A 23050-nucleotide genomic window follows, 5' to 3' on the forward strand; every position below is an offset into this window, starting at 1 on the left:
AAGAGGACATTGAGAGGAGAGGGGAGAGGAGAGAATTGCAAAGTAGAGGACAAGGTTCCAGGAGATGTTTGTGAGACTTCACAAGGTGCCTGAGACAAAGCCACCATGGGCCTCAGGACTGAGCCCAGAGTCCTCTGACAGCAGAGATGCTGAGACAGTGAGATAGGAAAGGACAGTATGGGGAGCCATGTAGTGCTCAGTTCTGTTCTGGAGCTTTTTGACAAATATCAGGGCTGAGCACGGGAGCCATGTGAAAAATCCCCACCACGTGCAGGGAGATTTGGTAAATTGAAGTTACCAGTGAGGCACTTTTCCATCTCAGGGGGATGCCCTGATACTGGAGGCAGGATTCAACTGTTCAGACTCATAAAGCACAACAACATTTACTATTTTGTTAGAAGTCTAGAAATAGAGACAGAAAAAATAAAAATGAAAACAACCAACCAAACAAACTTTTGACATGTCTAATATATACAACAAAACAAAATAAATTCTTGAATAACTTTGAAATTGTGACAGAAGGAGATCCTGAGAATTTTCTGTAAAGGAGAGATGGCAAACAAAAATGGAAGAAACAGCACTTAGTGTTACTAACCTAGAACATAATCTTTGATATTCTTTTACATAAGTATTCCACAGTAGTTTTATTCACTTGAGGGAAAACTTACTGATGACCGATACCGTAGACTTCAGAAATATTCACAACCTAGAAGCTGAGAGTTATGTTTTGTTTGGTGGGAATTTTTAGGATTTCAAGCCCTAAAACTTCAACTTCAGCATCTCAAGTTACCCTGAGAGAACTGCTCTGAAAAGGTGAGACCAGCAGCCAGTTCATATAGAAGTTTTGCAACAAAGGACAGGTAGTCTGAACATCTATCAGAAGATGTTTATTAATCAAAGAAAAGCATATATCTCAGGAATTTAGCACTTTTCTATGTTTGGGAATATGCAAGAGTCTGGGCTCACTGAAATCATTCATTTGATAGGCACCTCAGCTCTCTGGAGCTAATATCCCATGTTTTCACATCTTGAGGCTCCTGGGGTCACCGCAGGAAGTGGCTGCAGTCTGAGGGCTGCCAGATGACAGGTATTCTTTTCCTTCCTGAGTTTCCTCAGGGCTCACCAGCTCACCATCAGTGGTGGCTATAGTTGCTGATGACTGTGACATCCTTTGTTTACTGATATGGCAGGAAATATTCCATTTCTCCCTACTTCATTTGAATTTTCAGTATGGTTCAAAGTCATAAGCTCCTGGGAGATATTAGGAATTTGGTGACTAATATTCCCGTTGATTCTTTGGTTATTTTTTTTGCTGCTATCTAAAGGTAAGAGCAGTATCTTAGTTATTGTTGTTATTTGCTAAAAATAAATGCTTGTTGAAATTGTGTTGAATTTTTCTGTGTATCAGCTTGATAAGGACAGAGTATAGGGACCAAATTAAATAATTAATCCCACTAGGGGATTGCAAGTAGAAAAAAACATGGGAGTCCCCTGTAAGTTAATGATTACTCAAGAAAACAGATTTACTTAACCATGAAACCAGGCAGGCTTGCTTAGCAACAAAACCATGCGCAGGGGCACAAGACATGCCCCAAAACAATGTAACAATTGTGGCGTGAGACCCTCACCCAGCTCAGTGAGCTCAGTAAGTTAGGACATGCTCTCTGTACACATAAAAAACAATAATCTATGGACGTAGCTTGACCATGTAGGGACAAGAAAACTCCCCTGCCCAACCAGCAGGAGGAACTGATGATGGAAGCATGACATCTGCTCAAGAAACAGAAAGTCTTCTCCACTTCCCCACTTTTCCTTTGATTGTAAAACTGTAGCCCAGTAAGTTCTTGGGTTGTAGCCTCCTCTGAGCCACTACTCGTAAGCCTCGCAAGCATCCTACCCTAATAAATCACTCCTTATCTATCACTCTGCCTCTCGCTGAATTCTTTCTGTGCTGAAATGTAAAGAACTATGGTACCAAAGCTCTTCAGAGCCCCCCTAAAACACCACCTAAGAGTTTTAAGCTCACATTTATCAGGATCGAACAATACTTGCTTAGAAAGCATTTGAAAATCTTTAGATAAATAAGACCACAGTTTTACCCCCAAGTTATCTTGAGCATGGTAACCAAATATTAAAAGCTCTTGAGAGTGACTTCCCTCCACTAAATTTATCACATATGATCGCGTGCATGAGTGTATGCTAAGTCTCTTGAGTCGTATCCGACTCTTTGCTACCCATGGACTCTAGCCCACCAGGCTTCTCTGTCCGTGGAATTCTCCAGGCAAGAATACTGGAGTGGGTTGCCGTTTCCTCTTCTAGGGGATCTTCCCAGCCCAGGAATCGAATTGGCGTCTCTGATGTCTCCTGCGTTGGTAGGCAGGTTCTTTACCTCTGTAGCCTTGGCAGCCCCACATTTGATTGTCTACCCCTAGTATATAGCTGTTCAGTAATAGCTTCTTGTATCCCGTGCCTTTCTCCTTTGGTCATTGGCTCTGACATTTTTTCTGTTTCTATCTTTGCAGGCACCTGCTTTACCCAGTGACAGTGAACATACTCTTTAAAAAAGGTCTGTTTCACACAGACGAGAGGAAAATCAGGGAGTTTCAGCAGCACTTTCAAGCTTACGATGAAGGTTTCGAATATGGGTCCCAGTTGCCAGAATGCCTCCTCAGGTAGACAGCTGTTTCCTGTATTAGTTCCCTTTTCAAGCTCCCCTCAGCCATTAATATTTGTCACTCCTTTCTTTGTTCTAAGTAGATATAATAGCAGTTTACGTGGAAGAGACAGAAGCTAATTCTTACGACCAGTTAGGTGTGTGTGTGTGAATTGAGGGAGAAACTGAAGAAGCGTGATGGATTATTTCTTTAGTCTCATTTTGAGGAACAGAAACAAGAGAGGAAGGGGAAGAATATGAGAACGAAATGAAGAGTCTGTTTTGAGACCTCTATGTCGTTTCCCTGCTATGCCATCTCCAGCTTACTCTTACCAGTCATTCCCGCATTATCACGTGTGACTTGGGTCAGAATCAGACTTTGTCCATATTCTCCCCGGAGGCAACAGTAGTTGTGGTCAACTGTATTTCTCACGATTGGCTCAGATAAAAGTTTATGAAACGGTTTGATTAGAAAGTAATGTGATTTTTTTTTTTTTTTTTTTTTAGTTTATTGGCAGTTCATCTACACTGATGACTGGTCAGAAAAGGTTAAAAATTTTGCTCTTAGTTTGTTTTACCTCATTTAACCTAATCACAGGTCGCTGTGCTAGTTTTTCATCCTCCTAAGACTGGCAACAGCCAGAGTAAACTTAGGCTGAGCAAGTCATAGGCCCTGTTTTCTCATTCAGCACTGGTCCCTTAGGAATGCAAGCGTTTCTTTGCAAAAGACACTAAAATGTGGCTGCCTTGCCCCCTCAGTTTTCCTTGGGTACTGATAAATATGAAGGAAGACCTCTCATGAAGTTCCCGCTGAAAAAGAAGACATTTGGAGAACTAAGATTCCATAGACAGTGTCCCTTTTCTGCTGTGATCTATTACTCCTAGAGTGCTTTTCAGTTAATTTATACACATATTCTTTCTTACCTAGAAACTGGTCAAAATCCAAAAAGTGGCTTCTAGCACTTTTTGAGAAAAACATTCCAGATATAAAAACATACAAATCTGCAAAAGATAATTCCCCGGTAAGTATTCCTTAGCTTTTTTTGTGGTGGTTGTTGTTGCTAAAAATCATGAAATGCGTTAGCTACCATTTTGCCATGCACTGTGTTGGATGTTTACATACGTTATTTTATTATTACACCCTCACAACAGGGAGGGAGGAATTAACCCTATTTTCCATAAAGGAAAACCTGAGACGACAGATAACAAGATAATGCAATAGTCTGAGTTTCTTTTTAAATTGATTTATGATGGCACAGTGGTAAAGAACCCGCCCGCCAATGAGGGAGATGTAAGAGATGCCAGTTCGATCTCTGGTTTGGGAAAATCCCCTGTAAGAGGGCATGGCAACCCACTGCAGTATTCTTCCCTGGAGAATCCCATGGACAGAGGTGCTTGACAGGCTACGGTCCATAGGGTCACAAAGCAGTTGGACATGATTGAAGTGATTTAGCATACACCCATTGATTATAGAGTTGTTTGTGTCAACAGTCTCCGGTGGGAGTTACAGCCAGTTAGGCAAAGATAATAAAGCTTGGCAGAGTTGACTTTTTTCCCTGAGCTCACCACCACTCATTGTTTCTCTCCTCAAATGCAGCCAGGTAGTATGATATAAAACTTAAGGAGCAAGGCACCAGGACTCACCCTTCTAAGTGACCTGGATCTATTGTTCTCCGCGTGTGGTCCCTAGACCGATGGTACCAACATCACCTGGGAACCACTCAGGCAGAAACCCTGGGAGCCAAGCCATCTGTGGTGTAATACACCTTCCAGATGGTTCTGATGCTTGCTAATGCATGGTTCTCAGTCCTGACCGCTCATTAGAATCCTTGGAAGCTTTGGAAAACTACCCGATTCTCCAGACTCACCCTTGGAGGCTGGGCTTCCTTTTGGCCTGAACTGCCTGGATTCAAATCCAGTCACTGCTCTGTGACCTTGGATGTGGTGCCTAATCTCTTGGTCTCAAGTTTTGTCACCTACTTCACAGAGTTGTGGGATCCAGTGAGTTAATATTTGGAAAGCACTTGGAAGAGAGTAGAGACTATGTAAGAATTTATCATTGATATCCTCACTGAAGAAATCACTTCCTGTCTTTTAGCACTTAAAGATGATATCAAATATTTTTATTTATTTGCTTTTAGTTAACAATAGCAAGTGTTATTTTAAACAACTTTGCTTAACCCTGGAAGGGAAGTTCACTTTAGGGAAAAAAAGGAATGTGTGAATGTTTGGGGATCTCTCTCTTGAATAGAGGGGATACAGAGTTAGACTAGGTACCAGGACAGCTGGAGAATTAAATTCTTTAATGCAAACAATCTTTGCTGTATATCATAAGCTGTCATTATATTCTGCAAGGCATTTCTGAAAAGACAGAAAAGGGGGGAAATCACATCCCCTTTTATTTCTTAAATTAAAAAAATAATAATACAGTAAAGTACAAAAAATATATAATCACCATATACACATTATTCAGAATTAAACAGTCAACAGCCAAAAGGAAAGGAAGTTAGACTGGGATGCCCTTCACTGACAAACTTTGGCTCCAATTCTATTTTACAAACAGATCTAGACACATTTTTCTTTGCATTATTTTCTGGGATTTAGAGGCAAGACCATATGTGTATAAAAGCTGGACCCGAGTAGACCTGTAATCTAGGAGCCTATAAAACAGGGGTTTTAATGCCCCAGTTAAAACTTCCCGGGATTCCCTTGTGGCTCAGCTGGCAAAGAATCCACGTGTAATGCGGGAGACCTGGGTTTGATCCCTGGATTGGGAAAAATCCCCTGGAGACAGGAAAGGCTATGCACTCCAGTATTCTGGCCTGGAGAATTCCATGGACTGTATAGTCCATGGGGTAGCAAAGAGTCAGACATGACTGAACGACTTTCAGTTCACTTCACTTAAAACTCCCCACTGACAGTAATTCTAGAATAGCATTCATTTTTCTTACTCTGAAGAAATGAGGTACTTTAATGATAAGTACTTGAACTTCCTCTTTGAATAAAGACCAATTTTGAACTTTGGTGAAGCTTATTCAGTGTCTATGGCTGGGACCGAATTCAGTTTGAACACTCATGAGCTGTGTGACTTCATTTTTTTAAAAAGGCCCTTTCTAAACAAGAGATGCAATCTGCTGGATGACAAAGAGGTTGTGGAGGTGGATCTGGCAACTTTATGGGTCATGGAGGAAACTTTGGAGGTGGTGGACGTAACTTTGGCTGTGGTGGAAACTTTGGTGGAAAAGGAGGCTATGGTGATGGAGGTGGTGGCAGCAGAGAGTTATGGAGGAGGTGATGGTGGATATAATGGATTTGGAGGTGATGGTGGCACCTGTGCCGGTGGTCCTGGTTATAGTAGTAGAGGAGGCTATGGCGGTGGTGGACCAGGATATGGAAACCAAGGTGGTGGATATGGTGGTCGTGGTGGAGGATATGATGGTTATGATGAAGGAGGGCATTTCGGTGGTAACTATGGTGGTGGTGGAAACTATAATGATTTTGGAAATTATAAGGGACAACAGCAATCAAATTATGGACCCATGAAAGGGGCCAGTTTTGGTGGAAGAAGCTCAGGCAGTCCCTATGGTGGTGGTTATGGATCTGGTGGTGGAAGTGGTGGATATGGTAGCAGGAAATTCCAAAAACTCAGAAGTGAAGGGCTACAGTTCTTAGCTGGCAGAGAGCGAGGAGTTGTCAGGAAAGCTGCAGGTTACTTTGAGACAGTTGTCCCAAATGCATTAGAGAAACTGTAAAAATCTGCCACAGAAGGAACGATGATCCATAGTTGGAAAAGTTACTGCAGCTTAAACAGGAAACCCTTCTGTTCCGGACTTTTATACCCACAGTTTGCAAAAAGTGCAGCTATTGATTAATGCAATGTAATGTCAATTAGACGTTACATTCCTGAGGTCTTTTATCTGTTGTAGCTTTGTCTTTTTCTTTTCATTACATCAGGTATGCTGCTGCTGCTAAGTCGCTTCAGTCGTGTGTGACTCTGCGACCCCAAAGACGGCAGCCCACCAGGCTCCTCCGTCCCCGGGATTGCCCTGTAAATTGTGGTAGTGGTACTGGGAATAAACAATTAGGGAATTTTTAACTTTTCAAAAAAAAAAATTTGTTTCTGTTTTCCTCCAGCAGTGTTCACACAGAGTTTATGTCTTTATACCAACAATTTTTTTAAAAACATGGGCTAAGAAGAAAATAAAAGATTTTGTTGTCTTTTACTGTATAAGCGGATTTCAATGACCTAGGGTATTTTTGGTTTTTTTGACTGCACCGAGTCTTAGCGGCAGCATGTGGGCTGTAGTTCCCTGACCAGGGATTGAACCCAGGGCCTCTGCATTGGGAGCACAGAGTCTTTGCCAGTGGACCACCGGGGAAGTCCCTCAATGGCCTAGTTAAGCAAAAGACTAGAAGAAGATTTTTTTTTTTAATATTATATATACTCTTACCACATTATAATTTTATCATATTTTAACTTGAATGACTTCTCCCATGTTATTCTAGATATATAAACTAATGTTTTTATTTAAAAAGACTGTGCTACAAAATAGCCTATCAAGAGAATGAAATATAGCTGTACGATTTTCAGTGAAATATTAACTTTGTACCATAACAACTTGCATTGTAAATCTGATAGAAATCAGGAGTAAATGAAATTTATACTTAAATTATTTTCAAACCTGCTAATCCATTGTTACAAAAACAATGAGACATCACTGACATTTATGGGGTGCTTACTGTGTCCCAGCCATAGTATTACACATTTCACAAATTCATTACTCATTTATTTTTCACAACAACTTCAATACTTGGAAAACAGAGGATTGTTAAAACCAGAAAGCCAGGGTTAATCACTTTTGAAACATCACATTCTTTGTAAGTAATAGGAACAGCCTCTAGTCATGTGTTTGCTTTGATGGTGATGTAATTGGTTTTTTCCATATTATAGAATCTGAAGAAAAACCACTGCATTCTAGCATAGTGCACTTCTCCAAATCCCTAATCCATGAGTTAAGGATTGAGTCTCCAAGGGGCAGCATAGGCCTAGTGGCTAAGATTGTCCCTAAAGGGCTTTCCTGGTGGCTCAGATAGTAAAGAAAAGAATCTGCCTACAGTGCAGGAAACCTGAGTTTGATCCCTGGGTTGGAAAGATACCCTGGAGAAGGGAATGGCTACACCCACTCCAGTATTCTTGATGGAGAATTCCATGGACAGAGGAACCTGGCAGGTTACAGTCCATGAAGTCTCACAAAGAGTCAGACATGACTAAGCAACTTTCACTTTCAAAGGGCAGATAGCCTAGTAGCTAAGATTATGGGCACTGGAGCCAGGGGCCAGACTCCCAGGATTCAATCCCAGCTCAACCAGTGACAATCTGTATGTCTCTAGCAAAGTTCCCCAACTTAATTGTACCTTCATTTCTTCAAATGTAAAACAGTGAAAATAACAGATCTACTCCTTGGAGCTGGGGTGAGCATTGACTACTTTGATCCGGGTGAAACCCTTAAAACAGTACTTGCCTTCCAAAGCAGTGACTACTGTTATTTCTATTGCCTATTTAAGATTCACAGTGCACAAGTAAGTGTACTGGCAATGTTACAATGTCTGAGTTTCTTCATGGTGATGGAGATGACCACTGGCAGAGGCAAAGCTGGGAAACCTTCCAATAAAGGAAATGCTTTCATGGAATTTGTGTGATGACCTGAGAACAGCCACAGTAGGTGTCCTGGGATGTAGCCCTGATCTCACCTGGCCCCGTCCATGTCAAATGTCAGTTCTCTGCATAGTTCTAGAGTATTGCAGTATTTATAATATTACTGATTTAGACACAACCAAGATGCCCTTCAATAGGTAAGTGGGTAAATGGATAAACTGTGCTACCTACAGAGAATAGAGTATTAGTGCTAAAAAGAAATGAGCTATCAAGCCATGAAAAGACATGGAGGGACCATAAATGCATATTACTAAGTGAAAGAAGCTAATATGAGAAGGCTATGTACTGTCTGATTCCAGTTATGTGACATTTTGGAAAAGGCAAAGCTATGAAGAAAGTAGAAAGATCAGTGGTTGTTAGGGACTGGGCAGAGATGAGTAGACAGAGCCTAGAGGATGTTTTAGGCACATGAAAATACTCTGTGTGATATTGTAATGATAATAGATGTCATTATGCATTTGTCCAAAGCCATAGAGTTTACAACACCAAGAATGAATCCTAAGGTAAGCTATATACTTTAGATGATTATCATATATCCATTTAGTTTCATCTTTGGTAAAAAAAAAAAGTACAGTTCTGGTAAGTGATGCTGTTAACAATGGAGAAGCTACGCAGATGTGGGGGTAAGGGTTATATGAGAAATTTCTTACTCTCTTCTCAATTTTATTGTAAACCTGTAACTGCTCTAAAAAATAAAGTGTTTAAAAAATTAAGCCAGGATTTGAACCAATGTGGTAAAAGTATTGAACCCCAGAATCCCTACTTCCAATTACTATTCTACCAGTAAGAATGTAAATCCCTTAGCATACCTGAAATGGCAAACCTAAGAATAGCAAAAATAATATCTTCCAGATTAAAGAAAGATGATCTTTATTAATATCAGTCTTGGTCACATAGCTCTGGTTTGACAATATTTTTCTTTTTAAACAGACAGTAATGCAAGCTGTACTGGACCTCCTAGAGATGGAAGCAAATGAACAGAAGAGTCCTAATTATGGGCTCTTACTACTTTGGGCTTCTCTGTCCAATACTGTCCCTGTAAGTATATTAGTAAAGGCAAGCATGTATTTCTGTCTACTGTGCTTTCAGTGTTTCCCTTCATTTTTCTTCCTTTTTTATCATTTATTTATTTATCCCTTTATTTTTGGCTGTGTCGGGTCTTTGCTGCTGTGCGGACTTTTCTCTAATTGCAGAGAGCAGGAGCTACTCTCTCGTTGAGGTGCGTGGGCTTATCATTGCAGTGGCTTCTCCTGCTGCAGAGCACAGACTCTAGTGTGCAGGCTTCAGCAGCTCCCAGACTCTAGAGCACTAGCTCAGGAGTTGTGGTGCACGGGCTTTGTTGCTCCACGGCCTGTGGGATCTTCCTGGACCAGGGATGGTACCTGTGTCTCCCTGCATTGGCAGGTAGATTCTTTACCACTGAGCCACTAGGGAATTTTTTTTTTTTAATTTTTCACATGTTATGGGGCAGAAGATGACTGTAATGGATTTGGTTGTGAGATAGGAAAACAAAACTAAGTGCCTAAGGAAATCTGTTAAGATCACAGAGGAGGCACGGCGGAGATCTGAAGTGCATTCTGTTCTTTGTTAAGTCAGCATGTAAGAGGCTAAGGGAAGAATTTGCACTTTTGGGTCAGATGTGACAACACTTGTGTATGGAGCACTTTCTGTACTTTCCATGTTGGGCAACATGCTTAATATCAGTGCTGCAAAGATGAGTAAGTCTTGACTCCTGCCATTTATTGGGGAGAAAGTAGATAAATGGGTAGTTCAGTTAAAATTGAGCTGAATCCAGGTATCCTAGCCACAGCATAGGATCTTATGGAGGTAACAGACTCTCTGATCCTCCATTCTCTTATTGGTAAAAAGGTATAGTAAAACTCCTAATATGGTCCTAGATTTGAGCCTTTTAATAATCCATAGCTCTCATTTTTTCTACAAGATTATTGTGAGGATTCAGTGAGATAAACCAGCTGCTACCCAAGGATCATGAGTTCTTTGTCTTTCCCTGAACCCATTCTCCTTCTGTGTATCATTTCTGTTGGGATGATGTAGACCTGAAGCTTGTCCATGAGTGGAGCTGGTGACATTAGAACTCACCATACTTCTAAAGAAAGAGAAGTTTTTTTTTTTTTTTTTTCCTTTTGCAGTCACAGATAAGATTTGTTATAGCAGAAGGATACAAAGCAAAATCAGCAAAGGAAAAAGGGGAGTTGGGGGATGGAGTCCAGAGAGAACCAGGTGCAAGCTTCCAAGAGTCTTCTCCCCACAGAGTCACGCAAGACACACATCATTCCTCCGGCAATTAAGTTGTGACAAACTTTGGGAAGTGTTATGAACCAGGGAAGCTCATTAGAGACTCAGTGTCCAAGATTTTCTTGGGGGCGTTGATCACAAAAGCGCCCTCTGCCTAGCATCATCAACATTCCAGACTCTCAGAAGGAAGGCAGGTATTCCCTATAAGCCTCGTTGTTTGCACAAAAATGTAGTTGCACTGAGCCCCTCTTAGAAATTCGGGTGGTGGGGATGAGAGCAGAGATTTTTGAACTGTTTCCTTTTAAAACTGTTATGAATTAGAATAAAGCTACAAGACTTGTCTGACACTTCATGATCGATGCACAACCGTTTCCTGTGTCAGGAGGATTTTATGTTAGCTTAAGCTGCACTTATATAATTTGAGAGTTTAAAGGTTAAACTTTTTATGTGTTTGTTTTCTACTAAACAGGAACTTTTAACCCATGTATAATGTTAAATGTATTCTTTTTTCTTCTAACAAATAGAAATAAGATGTGTTAAGTATTATTTGTTTTTCCTTCCTCAGGCAAAAGTTGTGGAAGGCTTTCTAAGTATCAATATTTTGGTTTCCTGTAACCCATTATAAAGAAAGTGAAAGTTGCTCAGTCATGTCCAATTCTTTGCGAGCCCATGGACTATATAGTCCATGGATTTGCTAGGCCAGAATACTGAAGTGGGTAGCTGTTCCCTTCTCCAGGAGATCTTCCCAACCCAGGAATCAAGCTGGGGTCTCCCACATTGCAGGTGGATTCTTTACCAGCTGAACCACAAGGGAAGCCCAAGAATATTGCAGTGGGTAGCCTATCCCTTCTCCAGTGGATCTTCCCAACCCAGGAATCAAGCTGGAGTCTCCTGCATTGCAGGTGGATTCTGTAAAGAGCAGAAATAGAAATTCTGGCTTCTCTGTTCAAGTGTGTGTCAGTCACTAAAATATATATTTCATCTAGGGTAGAAGAAAGTAAAAATAGTCTACCCTTTCCCTTTCTTTATGTACCTCTAATACTATTCTCTGATTTTTCCTTATGCAATTCTTTTGGAAACTGATTAAGCTAGAGCAAAGTTAAAAGGCAGATATCAAAAGCAACTCCCAAAGCAGCAACAAAACAGTCACTCCTGTCACAGGATTAATTTTCAAGATCTCATTAGAAAGGACCCCCTGGAAGAAAGGGACACAAAGCCCCATTGATCTGACCCAGGGGAAGTCAGTTTTTTGGAATCTGTTCCTGGCACTGCTGTGAAAGAATTTAAATCAATAATTTCAGAAAGCAAGTGTCTGATGATCAGTGAAAGTTGCGTCTTTACTGGTTCTTGTTGGCACTTCCAAGAGGCAGCTGGCGTGCAGGCAGAGACCCTGAACTGGCTTTCGAGTCAAGACCAATGCCAAATCCCAGCGCCATATGACAGTGGGCCAATTGTTTAACTGCGAGCCGTAGTGTCCATATCTATAAGATAGGATGAATGTTATCTGCCTCATAGGATATTGTGAGCATTATGTTTTTAAGGAGTGGAAAGTGCCTTATAGTCCCTGGCTCAAAAAGCATTGACTCTCTTTTCTTATAAAAAGCAACACCATTGTTTCAATCAGTCATTTTGTTCAGTGGCCCACTAATAATGAACTGCCTTGGCGTCCAAACCTTGACCTCTCAGATGCCCTAGGGTGGGAGTAGCTACTGCTGTTCCCAGCTTCTGTAATCTCCCATCGTGGCCTGGAGAGCCTCCAATAGCCCTGCCAGAGGTGTGGATTATGGCGCCTGTGCTTCCCTGGTGCCTAGATCATATTCTACTCTCTGCTGTGTCTCAAGGTCCATGGAACTCAGAGCTCAGGCAGCAGATGGGCTTGGTACAAGGCACCACGAGGCTCTGTTATGAGACCAAGGTCTTGGTGAACTTCAGTGGACTGGTCCAAGATATTAACCACAATTTATGAAGTTATTTCTATAGGAAACCCATTTCCAAAGTCCAAGAAATTCCTGACTACCAAATAAACTTTTCAGGAACATTGTTCCAAACCAATCTCAAAGTTGGCGTTTTACCTTTTCAATCTGCTTCTCTGAAGCTCTTTCTAAACACTTTCAGTGGTGACGATCCCCCACCCCTCCCCATCCCCCACTCAATTCCCACAGCATTTATTGTCTGTACCGTCTGCTGCCTGTATATTTAGCTCATTTTTTTTCTCTTGTATCTCTCTCATACTTTCAACAGACGTGGAAGTCCTTTGGGCAGGAAGTATGTCTTCTGTAAGCTTTGTGTTTGCCATGGTTGGTAGAAGACTATCTGGCCGGTTATAGAGATTCCACCAATATTTGTTAAGTGTTTCATCTGTTGGTTGGTTTGTTTTAATTTGGCTGTGCTGGGTCTTAGCTGTGCACACGGGATCTTTGGTCTTGGTCATGCCATGTGGAATCCTTAGTTGTAGCATGCGAACTCTTAGTTGTGGCATATGAGATCTAGTGCCCAGACCAGGGATCCAGCCTGGGCCCGCTGCATCGGGAGCTCAGAGTCATAGCCACTGGATAAGCGGGGACGCCCCCTAGTAAATCTAGTTCTGAATGGAAAAACAAATAAGGCTGAAAAACACGCTCAGTTCATCTCTTGTTTCCTATGTTCTTACCTTTTCAAGATGATGGAAAGGCATTTTGGTGGCTGCTTCTGAAGCTCAGTGAGTCCAGTGGTCCTTCTTTTTCCCCAGCCCTTACCATGGATGTGACCCCTCTGACAAAACATGAATTGGTACTTTTGGGAGAAGTTTTGAACTCTTTTGCCAAATGTGGTGCACAACAATCCCAGGGTCACGTATTCTTATTTGTTAACTCAGTCGTGTGTATAAACTTGTTACACACCATTGCTCTTCTCTGCACCTTTCTGTTTAAAAGAGTGATTTTTTAAATTTAAAAGATTTTATGTAGAATATAATATAGATTTTTAGAAGAAAATCTGTTAAGAAAAGAGGCATCAAAGACAGTAACTAACACCACTGTACAACCATTTATAGTTTAACTGAATTCCTTGAGTTTGCTTTAAAAATAAGTAATAGCCAATTTTAGTCAATCTTTAGAACTGTAATTAACCACATGAAACTTTAAACCCCTCTTTTGCATAACTGAAAATATATGCAGTATCACTAAGATATATTTTTCCCCCACTTGAACTTTGAGTCTTTAATTAACAAGTCCTGCTGTATAGCATAGGGAACTATATTCAATATCTTATATAAACCTTAATGGAAAAAATATGAAAATATATGTAATATTGTTTTAATTTCTGCTGTACGGCAAAGTGGTTTAGCTGTATATACATGTATACATGCTTCCCAGGTTGATCAATGTTAAAGAATCCACCTGCCAAGCAGGAGACACAAGAGACACAGGTTCAATCCCTGGGTCAGGAAGATCCCCTGGAGGAGGAAATGGCAACCCACCCCAGTATTCTTGCCTGGAGAATCCCAGGAACAGAGGAGCCTGGTGAGCTACAGTCCATGCAGTTACAAAGAGCCAGACACAACTGCAGCAACTGAGCATGCACGCACCCACAGGTATACATATATATACACACAGATATATATGACTAATTCATTTGCTGTACAGCAGAAATTAATTCAACATTTTAAATAGATTTTACTTCAATACAATAAATTTTTTAAAAAGTTGGATTGAGTATAGAGTGGCTATTAATTAAATCCAGTAATTCCAGTAATTCAGCACTTCCCCTATAGATAATGTAGAAAGGGCCCATGTCGGCAGAAGGTGATGAGAGCTCACTGAGCATGTTTCCTCTGAAAATGAACTAGTTGATATCTTGGGTAAGTGTGTCCTAATCCGAATACACCACACAAAGTGAGTGGGTCTTGGGCTTGTAGAGGCCTCAATTCTCTGTTCACTTTGCTTATGTAAACAGTGCCGTGTTTATCCCCACAATATCAGTTTACTGTCACAAAGGGGACAGCAATGAGTAGGATGGAATTTGATTTTGTCCAAGCACTTCCAGTGGCACCCCACTCCAGTACTCTTGCCTAGAAAATCCCTTGGGCAGAGGAGCCTGGTAGGCTGCTGTCTATGGGGTCGCTAAGAGTCAGACACGACTGAGCGACTTCCCTTTCACTTTTCACTTTCATGCATTGGAGAAGGAAATGGCAACCCACTCTAGTGTTCTTGCCTGGAGAATCCCAGGGACGGGGGAGCCTGGTGGGCTGCCGTCTATGGGGTCGCACAGAGTCGGACACGACTGAAGCACTGCCCTGGTGGCTCAGTCAGTAAAGAATCCACCTGCAATGCAGGAGACCTAAGTTTGATCCCTGAGTTGGGAAGATCCTCTGGAGGAGGGCATGGCAACCCACTCCAGTATTCTTGCTTGGAGAATCCCCATGGACAGAGGAGCCTGGCGGGCTGAAGTCCATGGGCTCGCAAAGAGTTGGACGCGACTGAGTGACTAAACACAAGCACTTTCTTTCAGTTGCTGCTCTTCCTCTTCTGACCACAGAGGGGAGCATTGGGATCATTTAAAGATGCTCAGCATTCTCTCAGGACAGACAAAAAAACTTAAATGACACAAAGTGTTAGACATCTGAGTCTTTTCAGGATTGGTTTTCCTAGATGAATTCTTTCACAATATGTGTTTACAAAAAAAAAAAAAAAAGGATGAAAGGGATACGCAAGCTTCTTTTAAAGATTTGGTATCTTTTCTTTAATGGGTAATCTAAAATAGAAGCAAAAGCATCTACCTGAACTAAGGGAAAATGTTTTTGTTTTTTTTGTTTTTCAATTGAACTGTAGTTTATTTGGGGCTTCCCAGGCCCCTCAGTGGATGAAAACTGCAGGCAGTGCAGAGACGCCAGAGATGTGGGTTCAGTCCCTGGTAGGGAAGATCCCCTGGAGGAGGTCTTGGCAACCCACTCCAGTAGTTTATTTACTATATTGTGTATAGTTTTATATATACACATAGTGATTCAGTATTTTTTCAGCATATACTTCATGATATGTTATTGCAGGATAATGGGTATAATTTCCTGTGCTGTCCAGTACATCCTGTTGCTTATCTATCTTAGTAATTTGTGTCTGTTAATCCCATACCCCTAATTTGTCCTTCCGCCTTCTCTCTCCCTTTGTTAGCCACAATTTTGTTTTCTATATCTATGAGTATGTTTCTGTTTTTTCTGTACATTATTATTATTATTTTTTTTTAGATTCTACATATAGGTGATATCATACAGTATTTGCTTTTCTCTGTCTGACTTATTTCACTAAGCACAGTATTCTCTAGGTCCAACCATGTTGCTGCAAATGGCAGTATTTCATTCTTTTTATGGCTGAGTAATATTCTATTGTATATACGTACTACATCTTCTTAATCCAGTTATCTGTTAATGGGGGATTGGGTTGCTTCTATGTCTTAGCTATAGTACATGATGCTGCCATCAACTTTGGGGTACATGTCTTTTTTTGAATTAGTGTTTTCATATTTTCTGGATCTATACCCAGGAATGAAATTTTTGGCTCAAATGGTAGTTCTAGTTTTAGTTTTATAAGCAACCTCCATACTGTTCTCCATAATGGCCACACCAGTTTACATTCCCAGCAGCAGTGTACGAGGGTTCCATTTCCTCCACATCCTCTCCAGCATGTTATTTGTAGACTTTTTGATGACAGTCATTCTGCCCAGTGTGAGGGGATGTTTCACTGTGGTTTTGATTTACATTTCTCTAGTAATTAGTAATGTTGAGCCTCTTGTTCATGTGCTTGTTAGCTATCTGTATGTCTTTGATGTTTAGCAGTATAATTTTATTGGTTGGTAGTATTTTCTTGGTTGTGCTATTTTATAATACCACAATGAGGAAAGATGTGAAATAATTTTGTTTGGCCCAGAGCGAGAACTTGCAAACATACTGTGTTCAGTAATACTCTATAAACTTGCAAGCATCTTTGCTCAATAGGGTGTGAAAGAACCCTATTTTTTGGTATTGAGTTTATGAGGTTTTAGATATAGTTTCTGAGGCTTATTTAAAATTACCATGTTTCATTTGCAGAGTATATGATTTGCTAATTTATTTGTATTTCAAAGAGATTGAATCTTTAAAAATGTCTTTGTTTTGGACTGACTTGCTTAAGTGTCATAACTTGTTGTTTCTAAAATTCTAATATGTGCTGGTATAATATTTTATACTGTATATTAGTAAAATTTAAAATCCTGATTTTCCCTTTTTTTTTTTTTTGTAGTGAAGATAGTTTGCTCTGTATAATCAATATAGTAAATCTGTAGTGGCAGAATACAATTGTAAAGTTAACCCCTCAGAGATATATAACATCTCTTTGTTCATAACATCTAGTTGTTTTCAAAGATACTCTTTACTAACATGTTTTTAAGTTTAACTTCAATATTTTAACTGTTTCTGGCTAATCCTATGTATTCTTTTGTTCACATTCAAAGAAGGTTATATTTTTTGACACATGTTTTTCTTTTTAAGGTTGCATTTTGGACATTTGCATTTGTCCTCTCTCATCCCAGTATCCACAGGACCATTATGGAAGGAATATCATCTGTATTTGGCACAGCAGGTACTAACACTGAATTAAATTGCATAATTGCAGTTACATCTAATAATGTGTGCTTGTCACACATTCTGGGCAAAGTTAAATGCCCATAGTTTAATAGAATTTCAAAATAATCCAAATTGAACATAATTTATATGTTTCAAAAATAAGTTGATCAGGTAGAATCTTAGAATTAAATTACTGTCAAGGATTTTAGAATTCATCTGGACCAACTCCCTTGTTTCCAAATAATGAAACAGAGAGATTATAATTTGCCCAACTTTCCTGTTTAAACACAAATGTAATACACAGGGCTTTTCTTCTAATCTCCTGGCCCATTGCCTCAACTGACCCCCAAGTCCATAGTTTTGGAATTCAGGATTTTCCAGATTTTATAAAAGTAATATGGTATATATTCCTTATGCTACTTAACAGTACTAATGGGATATGGATGTTAGTTGCAAAGGAACTTTTAAAATGTTATACTTTTTAAAGGTTTTGTGCCTTTGAACTGCAGGTAGAGATTTCTGCTTTGCCATTTTAGTTCAGATTTGAGCTCCTCAGTTGTCATCTGTTTTAAAAAAACAGAAGCTTGAATCAAGAAAATTCCAGTCCTTGTTTATTCAGTGTTATTTTACCTGTTTGAGAGTGGATTTACAAAAAAAAACCTTTAATATGTCAAATTATATATTCTGATGTAAAAAAGAAACAATAAATGACGTGGTACTCTTGGAAGAACACAAAATAATAATAGGGCAAAGTGGTGTGATGACAATTAACAGTTATTCCCTTCTTCCCTTTGTGATTGCTGAAAATATTTTATTTGGATTTTTAAACTTATTTTGACTACTTCCTTTCAAGTTAAGCCAAAAATCAAATTGGCTTGGCCAACATGGATATAGAAGCCATATTGCCTCTGAGATTTGAGTGTGAATCGGCCACTGCTAGGTCATATTTCATGGAAGTGATGAGCATTAGAATCATTGAATCCCAACAACACTAACAAGTTAGATTCTGGAGATATGACAGTAGTGGGCGTAAGACAAGATGACTTGCGTTTACGGAGCTCATATCTGCAAATCTAACAGAAATGTGTGTGCTTGCGTGTCTATAGATGACAAAGGAAATGCGTCCTTGATCATCACATACTCTCCTTTATCTTACCAGAGTCTTTTCGTGACACAGTGTTCTCCAAATTCCTGGTCTTTCAGAAATAGAAAGGTAGTAAGGGTGGTGATTGGGATAATATAAGAAGCCTACCTGACCCAAAGCCTACAATAGAAGCATAATATTAATCAAAATTTTTACTGTGTTTGAATCTTGAACTCTAAAACGCAATTCTAAAGGAGAAGGACAAAATCTTTTGTCTTTTTCTATATTCCTGTTTTAGAGCCTGTGCTTCCCTGGTGGCTTAGAGGTTAAAGCGTCTACCTGCAATGCGGGAGACCTGGGTTTGATCCCTGGGTCAGGAAGGTCCCCTGGAGAAGGAAATGGCAACCCACTCCAGTATTCTTGCCTGAAGAATCCCATGGACGGAGTAGCCTGGTGGGCTACCGTCCATGGGGTTGCAAAGAGTCAGACATGACTGAGCAACTTCACTTTCACTTTACTTTATTCTCCTGCAGTCCATGGGGTCACTAAAAGTCGAACACGACTGAGCGACTTCACTTTTACTCTTCACTTTCATGCATTGGAGAAGGACATGGCAACCCACTCCAGTGTTCTTGCCTGGAGAATCCCAGGGATGGAGGAGTCTGGTGGGCTGCCATCTATGGGGTCGCACAGAGTTGGACACGACTGAAGTGACTTAGCAGTAGCAGCAGCAGCAGCAGGCTTCCCAGGGGGGTGCTAGTGGTAAAGAACCCTCCTGCCAGTGTAGGAGATGTAAGAGATGTAGGTTTGATCCCTGGGTTGGGAAGATCCCCTGGAAGAGGGCATGGCAATCCACTCCAGTATTCTTGCCTGGAGAATACCCATGGACAGCTGAGCCTGGTGGGCTACAGTCCATACAGTCACACAGAATCAGACAAGACTGAAGCAACTTAGCATGAACACATTCCCCTCTAACAGGGAAAAAAAAAATCTTCAAATAGGTACCAGTGTACTAGCTATATTGTGTCAGTGCTTTCACTTATAAACTGAAAGAACTTATAAAGAGTCTTCAAGAGTCTTATAAAGACTCTTGTAGAATTGAAATTAGTCTATAATGTATCAAACATTTTTTGCCATGCTTATACAGAATCAGTTCATGTCAATTCATGAATATGATATAGCAGTTCAAGAATTTAGATAATGGGAGAGGAAGCCACAGATCTTTGGAAGCTGCTATCAGGGGAGATACCCATATGCCCAAACAAAGGATTCTGTCAAAGGAAGAACGTTAAAAGGGATGAGATAACCTGATACCGCATGCCATTTCTCCCATTTTTATGCTTTTTTCTATTAGAAGATTGCATCTTCCTTCTTTGAAGATGTCTTTAGTGAATTTCCAACTCAGAATCTCACTAGCCTCACCACTAGAGCCCATCTCAGACATTTCCCCAACTTTCTCATACAATAAGTCTTAGGGTAAAGCTGCTATTAAATACTTGGTCCTTTATGTCTGGCTTCTTTCATTTGATATAATGTTATGTTTTGTATGATGATGTTTTAGATTAGCTGATTTTCATGTTTCAGCCCCCTTACATTCCTGAGATAAACCTTTTAACAGAGATAATTCAGTTAAAACATATGATTTTTATATATGTTGCTGGATTCAGTCTGATAGTATTTTGTTGAGGAATTTTGCATCTTTATTAATAACATATACTGATTTATAGTTTTCTTTTTTGTGATATCTTTGTCTAGTTTTGCTATCAGAATCAGTTCAGTTAAGTCACTCAGTTATGTCTGACTCTTTGCAACCCAATGGACTGCAGCACGCCAGGCTTCCCTGTCCATCACCAACTCCTGGAGCTTACTCAAACTCATGTCCATCAAGTTGGTGATGCCATCCAACCATCTCATCCTCTGTCGTCCCCTTCTCCTCCCGCCTTCAGTCTCTCTCAGCATCAGGGTCTTCTCCAATGAGTCAGTTGTTCGCATTGGGTGGCCAAAGTATTGGAGTTTCAGCTTAGGCATTAATCCTTCCAATGAATATTCAGGAAAGATTTCCTTTACAATGAACTGATTGGATCTCCTTGCAGTCCAAGGGACTTTCAAGGGTCTTCTACAACACTACAGTTCAAAAGCATTAATTCTTCAGCACTCAGCTTTTTTTATAGTCCAATTCTCACATCCGTACATGACTACTGGAAAAACCAGAGCCTTGACTAGATGGACCTTTGTTGGCAAAGTAATGTCTCTGCTTTTGAATATGCTGTCTAGATTTGTCATAGCTTTTCTTCCAAGGAGTAAGTGTCTTTTAATTTCATGGCTGCAATCACCATCTGCAGTGATTTTGGAGCTCCCCAAAATAAAGTCTGACACTGTTTCCATTGTTTCCCTATCTACTTACCATGAAGTGATGGGACCAGATGCCATGATCTTCGTTTTCTGAATGTTGAGCTTTAAGACAACTTTTTCAGTCTCCTCTTTCACTTTGATCAAGAGGCTTTTTAGTTCCTCTTTACTTTGTGCCATAAGGGTGGTATCATCTGCATATCTGAGGTTATTGATATTTCTCCCGGCAGTCTTGGTTCCAGCTTGTGCTTCTTCCAGCCCAGCGTTTCTCATGATGTACTCTGAATAAAAATTAAATAAGCAGGGTGACAATATACAGCCTTGACGTACTCCTTTTCCTATTTGGAATCACTCTGTTGTTCCATGTCCAGTTCTAACTGTTGCTTCCTGACCTGCATGTAGGTTTCTCAAGACGCAGGTCAGGTGGTCTGGTATTCCCATCTCTCTTGGAATTTTTCACAGTTTTTTGTGGTCCAGACAGTCAAAGGCTTTGGCATAGTCAATAAAGCAGAAATAGATGTTTTTCTGGAACTCTCTTGCTTTTTCGATGATCCAGTGGATGTTGGCAATTTGATCTCTGGTTCCTCTGCCTTTTCTAAAACCAGCTTGAACATCTAGAAATTCATGGTTCACGTACTGCTGAAGCCTGGCCTGGAGAATTTTGAGCATTACTTTACCAGCGTGTGAGATGAGTGCAATTGTGCGGTAGTTTGAACATTCTTTGGCATTGCCTTTCTTTGGGATTGGAATGAAAACGGACCTTTTCCAGTCCTGTGGCCACTGCTGAGTTTTCCAAATTTGCTGGCATATTGAGTGCAGCACTTTCACAACATCATCTTTCAGGATTTGAAATAGCTCCACTGGAATTCCATCACCTCCACTAGCTTTGTTCGTAGTGATGCTTTCTAAGGCCCACCTGACTTCACATTCCAGGATGTCTGCTCTAGGTGAGTGATCACACCATCATGATTATCTGGGTCATGAAGCTCTTTTTTGTATAGTTCTGTGTATTCTTGCTACCTCTTCTTAATATCTTCTGCTTCTGTTAGGTCCATACCATTTCTGTCCTTTTATTGAGCCCATCTGTGCATGAAATGTTCCCTTGGTATCTATAATTTTCTTGAAGAAATCTCTAGTCTTTCCCATTCTGTTGTTTTCGCTGAGGAAGGCTTTCTTATCTCTTCTTGCTATTCTTTGGAACTCTGCATTCAGATGCTTATATCTTTCCTTTTCTCCTTTGCTTTTCACTTCTCTTCTTTTCACAGCTATTTGTAAGGCCTCTTCAGGCAACCATTTTGCTTTTTTCATTTCTTTTCCATGGGGATGGTCTTGATCCCTGTCTCCTGTACAATGTCATGAACCTCATTCCATAGTTCATCAGGCACTCTATCTATCAGATCTAGTCCCTTAAATCTATTTCTTACTTCCACTGTATAATCATAAGGGATTTGATTTAGGTCATTCCTGGATGGTCTAGTGGTTTTCCCTACGTTCTTCAATTTAAGTCTGAATTTGCCAATAAGGAGTTCATGATCTGAGCCATAGTCAGCTCCTGGTCTTGTTTTTGCTGACTGTATAGAGCTTCTCCATCTTTGGCTGCAAAGAATATAATCAATCTGATTTCGGTGTTGACCATCTGGTGATGTCCATTTGCAGAGTCTTCTCTTATGTTGTTAGAAGAGGGTGTTTGCTATGACCAGTGTGTTCTCTTGGCAAAACTCTAGTAGCCTTTGCCCTGCTTCATTCCGTGCTCCAAGGCCAAATTTGCCTGTTACTCCAGGTGTTTCTTGACTTCCTACTTTTGCATTCCAGTCCCGGATAATGAAAAGAACATCTTTTTTGGACGTTATTTCTAGAAGGTCTTGTAGGTCTTCATAGAACTGTTCAACTTCAGCCTCTTCAGCATTACTGGTTGGGGCATAGGCTTGGATTACCATGATATTGATTGGTTTGCCTTGGAAACAACAGAGATCATTCTGTCATTTTTGAGATTGTATCCAAGTACTGCATTTCGGAGTCTTTTGTTGACCATGATGGCTACTCCATTTCTTCTAAGGGATTCCTGCCCTCAGTAGTAGATATAATGGTCATCTGAGTTAAATTCACCCATTCCAGTCCATTTTAGTTTGCTGATTCCTAGAATGTCGATGTTTACTCTTGCCATCTCCTGTTTGACCACTTCCAGTTTGCTTTGATTCATGAACCTGACATTCCAGGTTCCTGTAATGTAAGTAAAGAGCTCTTTACTTCGTTGGACCTTGCTTCTATCACCAGTCACATCCACAGCTGGGTATTGTTTTTGCTTTGGCTCCATCCTTTCATTCTTTCTGGAGTTATTTCCCCACTGATCTCCAGTAGCATATTGGGCACCTACTGACCTGGGGAGTTCCTCTTTCAGTATCCTATCATTTTCCCTTTTCA

At 40.4% G+C, this 23050-nt stretch overlaps 1 protein-coding gene across 1 annotated transcript in view; it reads left to right on the top strand.

Annotated features, from left to right (window-relative positions):
- The window catches only part of LOC120870051 (24-hydroxycholesterol 7-alpha-hydroxylase), an 85943-nt gene that overhangs the window by 14563 nt on the left and 48330 nt on the right, over nucleotides 1-23050 (top strand). Inside the window, exons 4-7 of the mRNA XM_040249527.1 lie at nucleotides 2523-2672; nucleotides 3582-3675; nucleotides 9300-9407; nucleotides 17122-17212. Coding sequence (XP_040105461.1) covers nucleotides 2523-2672; nucleotides 3582-3675; nucleotides 9300-9407; nucleotides 17122-17212 — 443 coding nt within the window. The remainder of the gene's footprint in view (nucleotides 1-2522; nucleotides 2673-3581; nucleotides 3676-9299; nucleotides 9408-17121; nucleotides 17213-23050) is intronic.

The sequence above is a fragment of the Oryx dammah genome, unplaced genomic scaffold (genome assembly GCF_014754425.2).
Source record: "Oryx dammah isolate SB20612 unplaced genomic scaffold, SCBI_Odam_1.1 HiC_scaffold_11, whole genome shotgun sequence".
In the NCBI taxonomy this organism is placed as follows: domain Eukaryota; kingdom Metazoa; phylum Chordata; class Mammalia; order Artiodactyla; family Bovidae; genus Oryx; species Oryx dammah.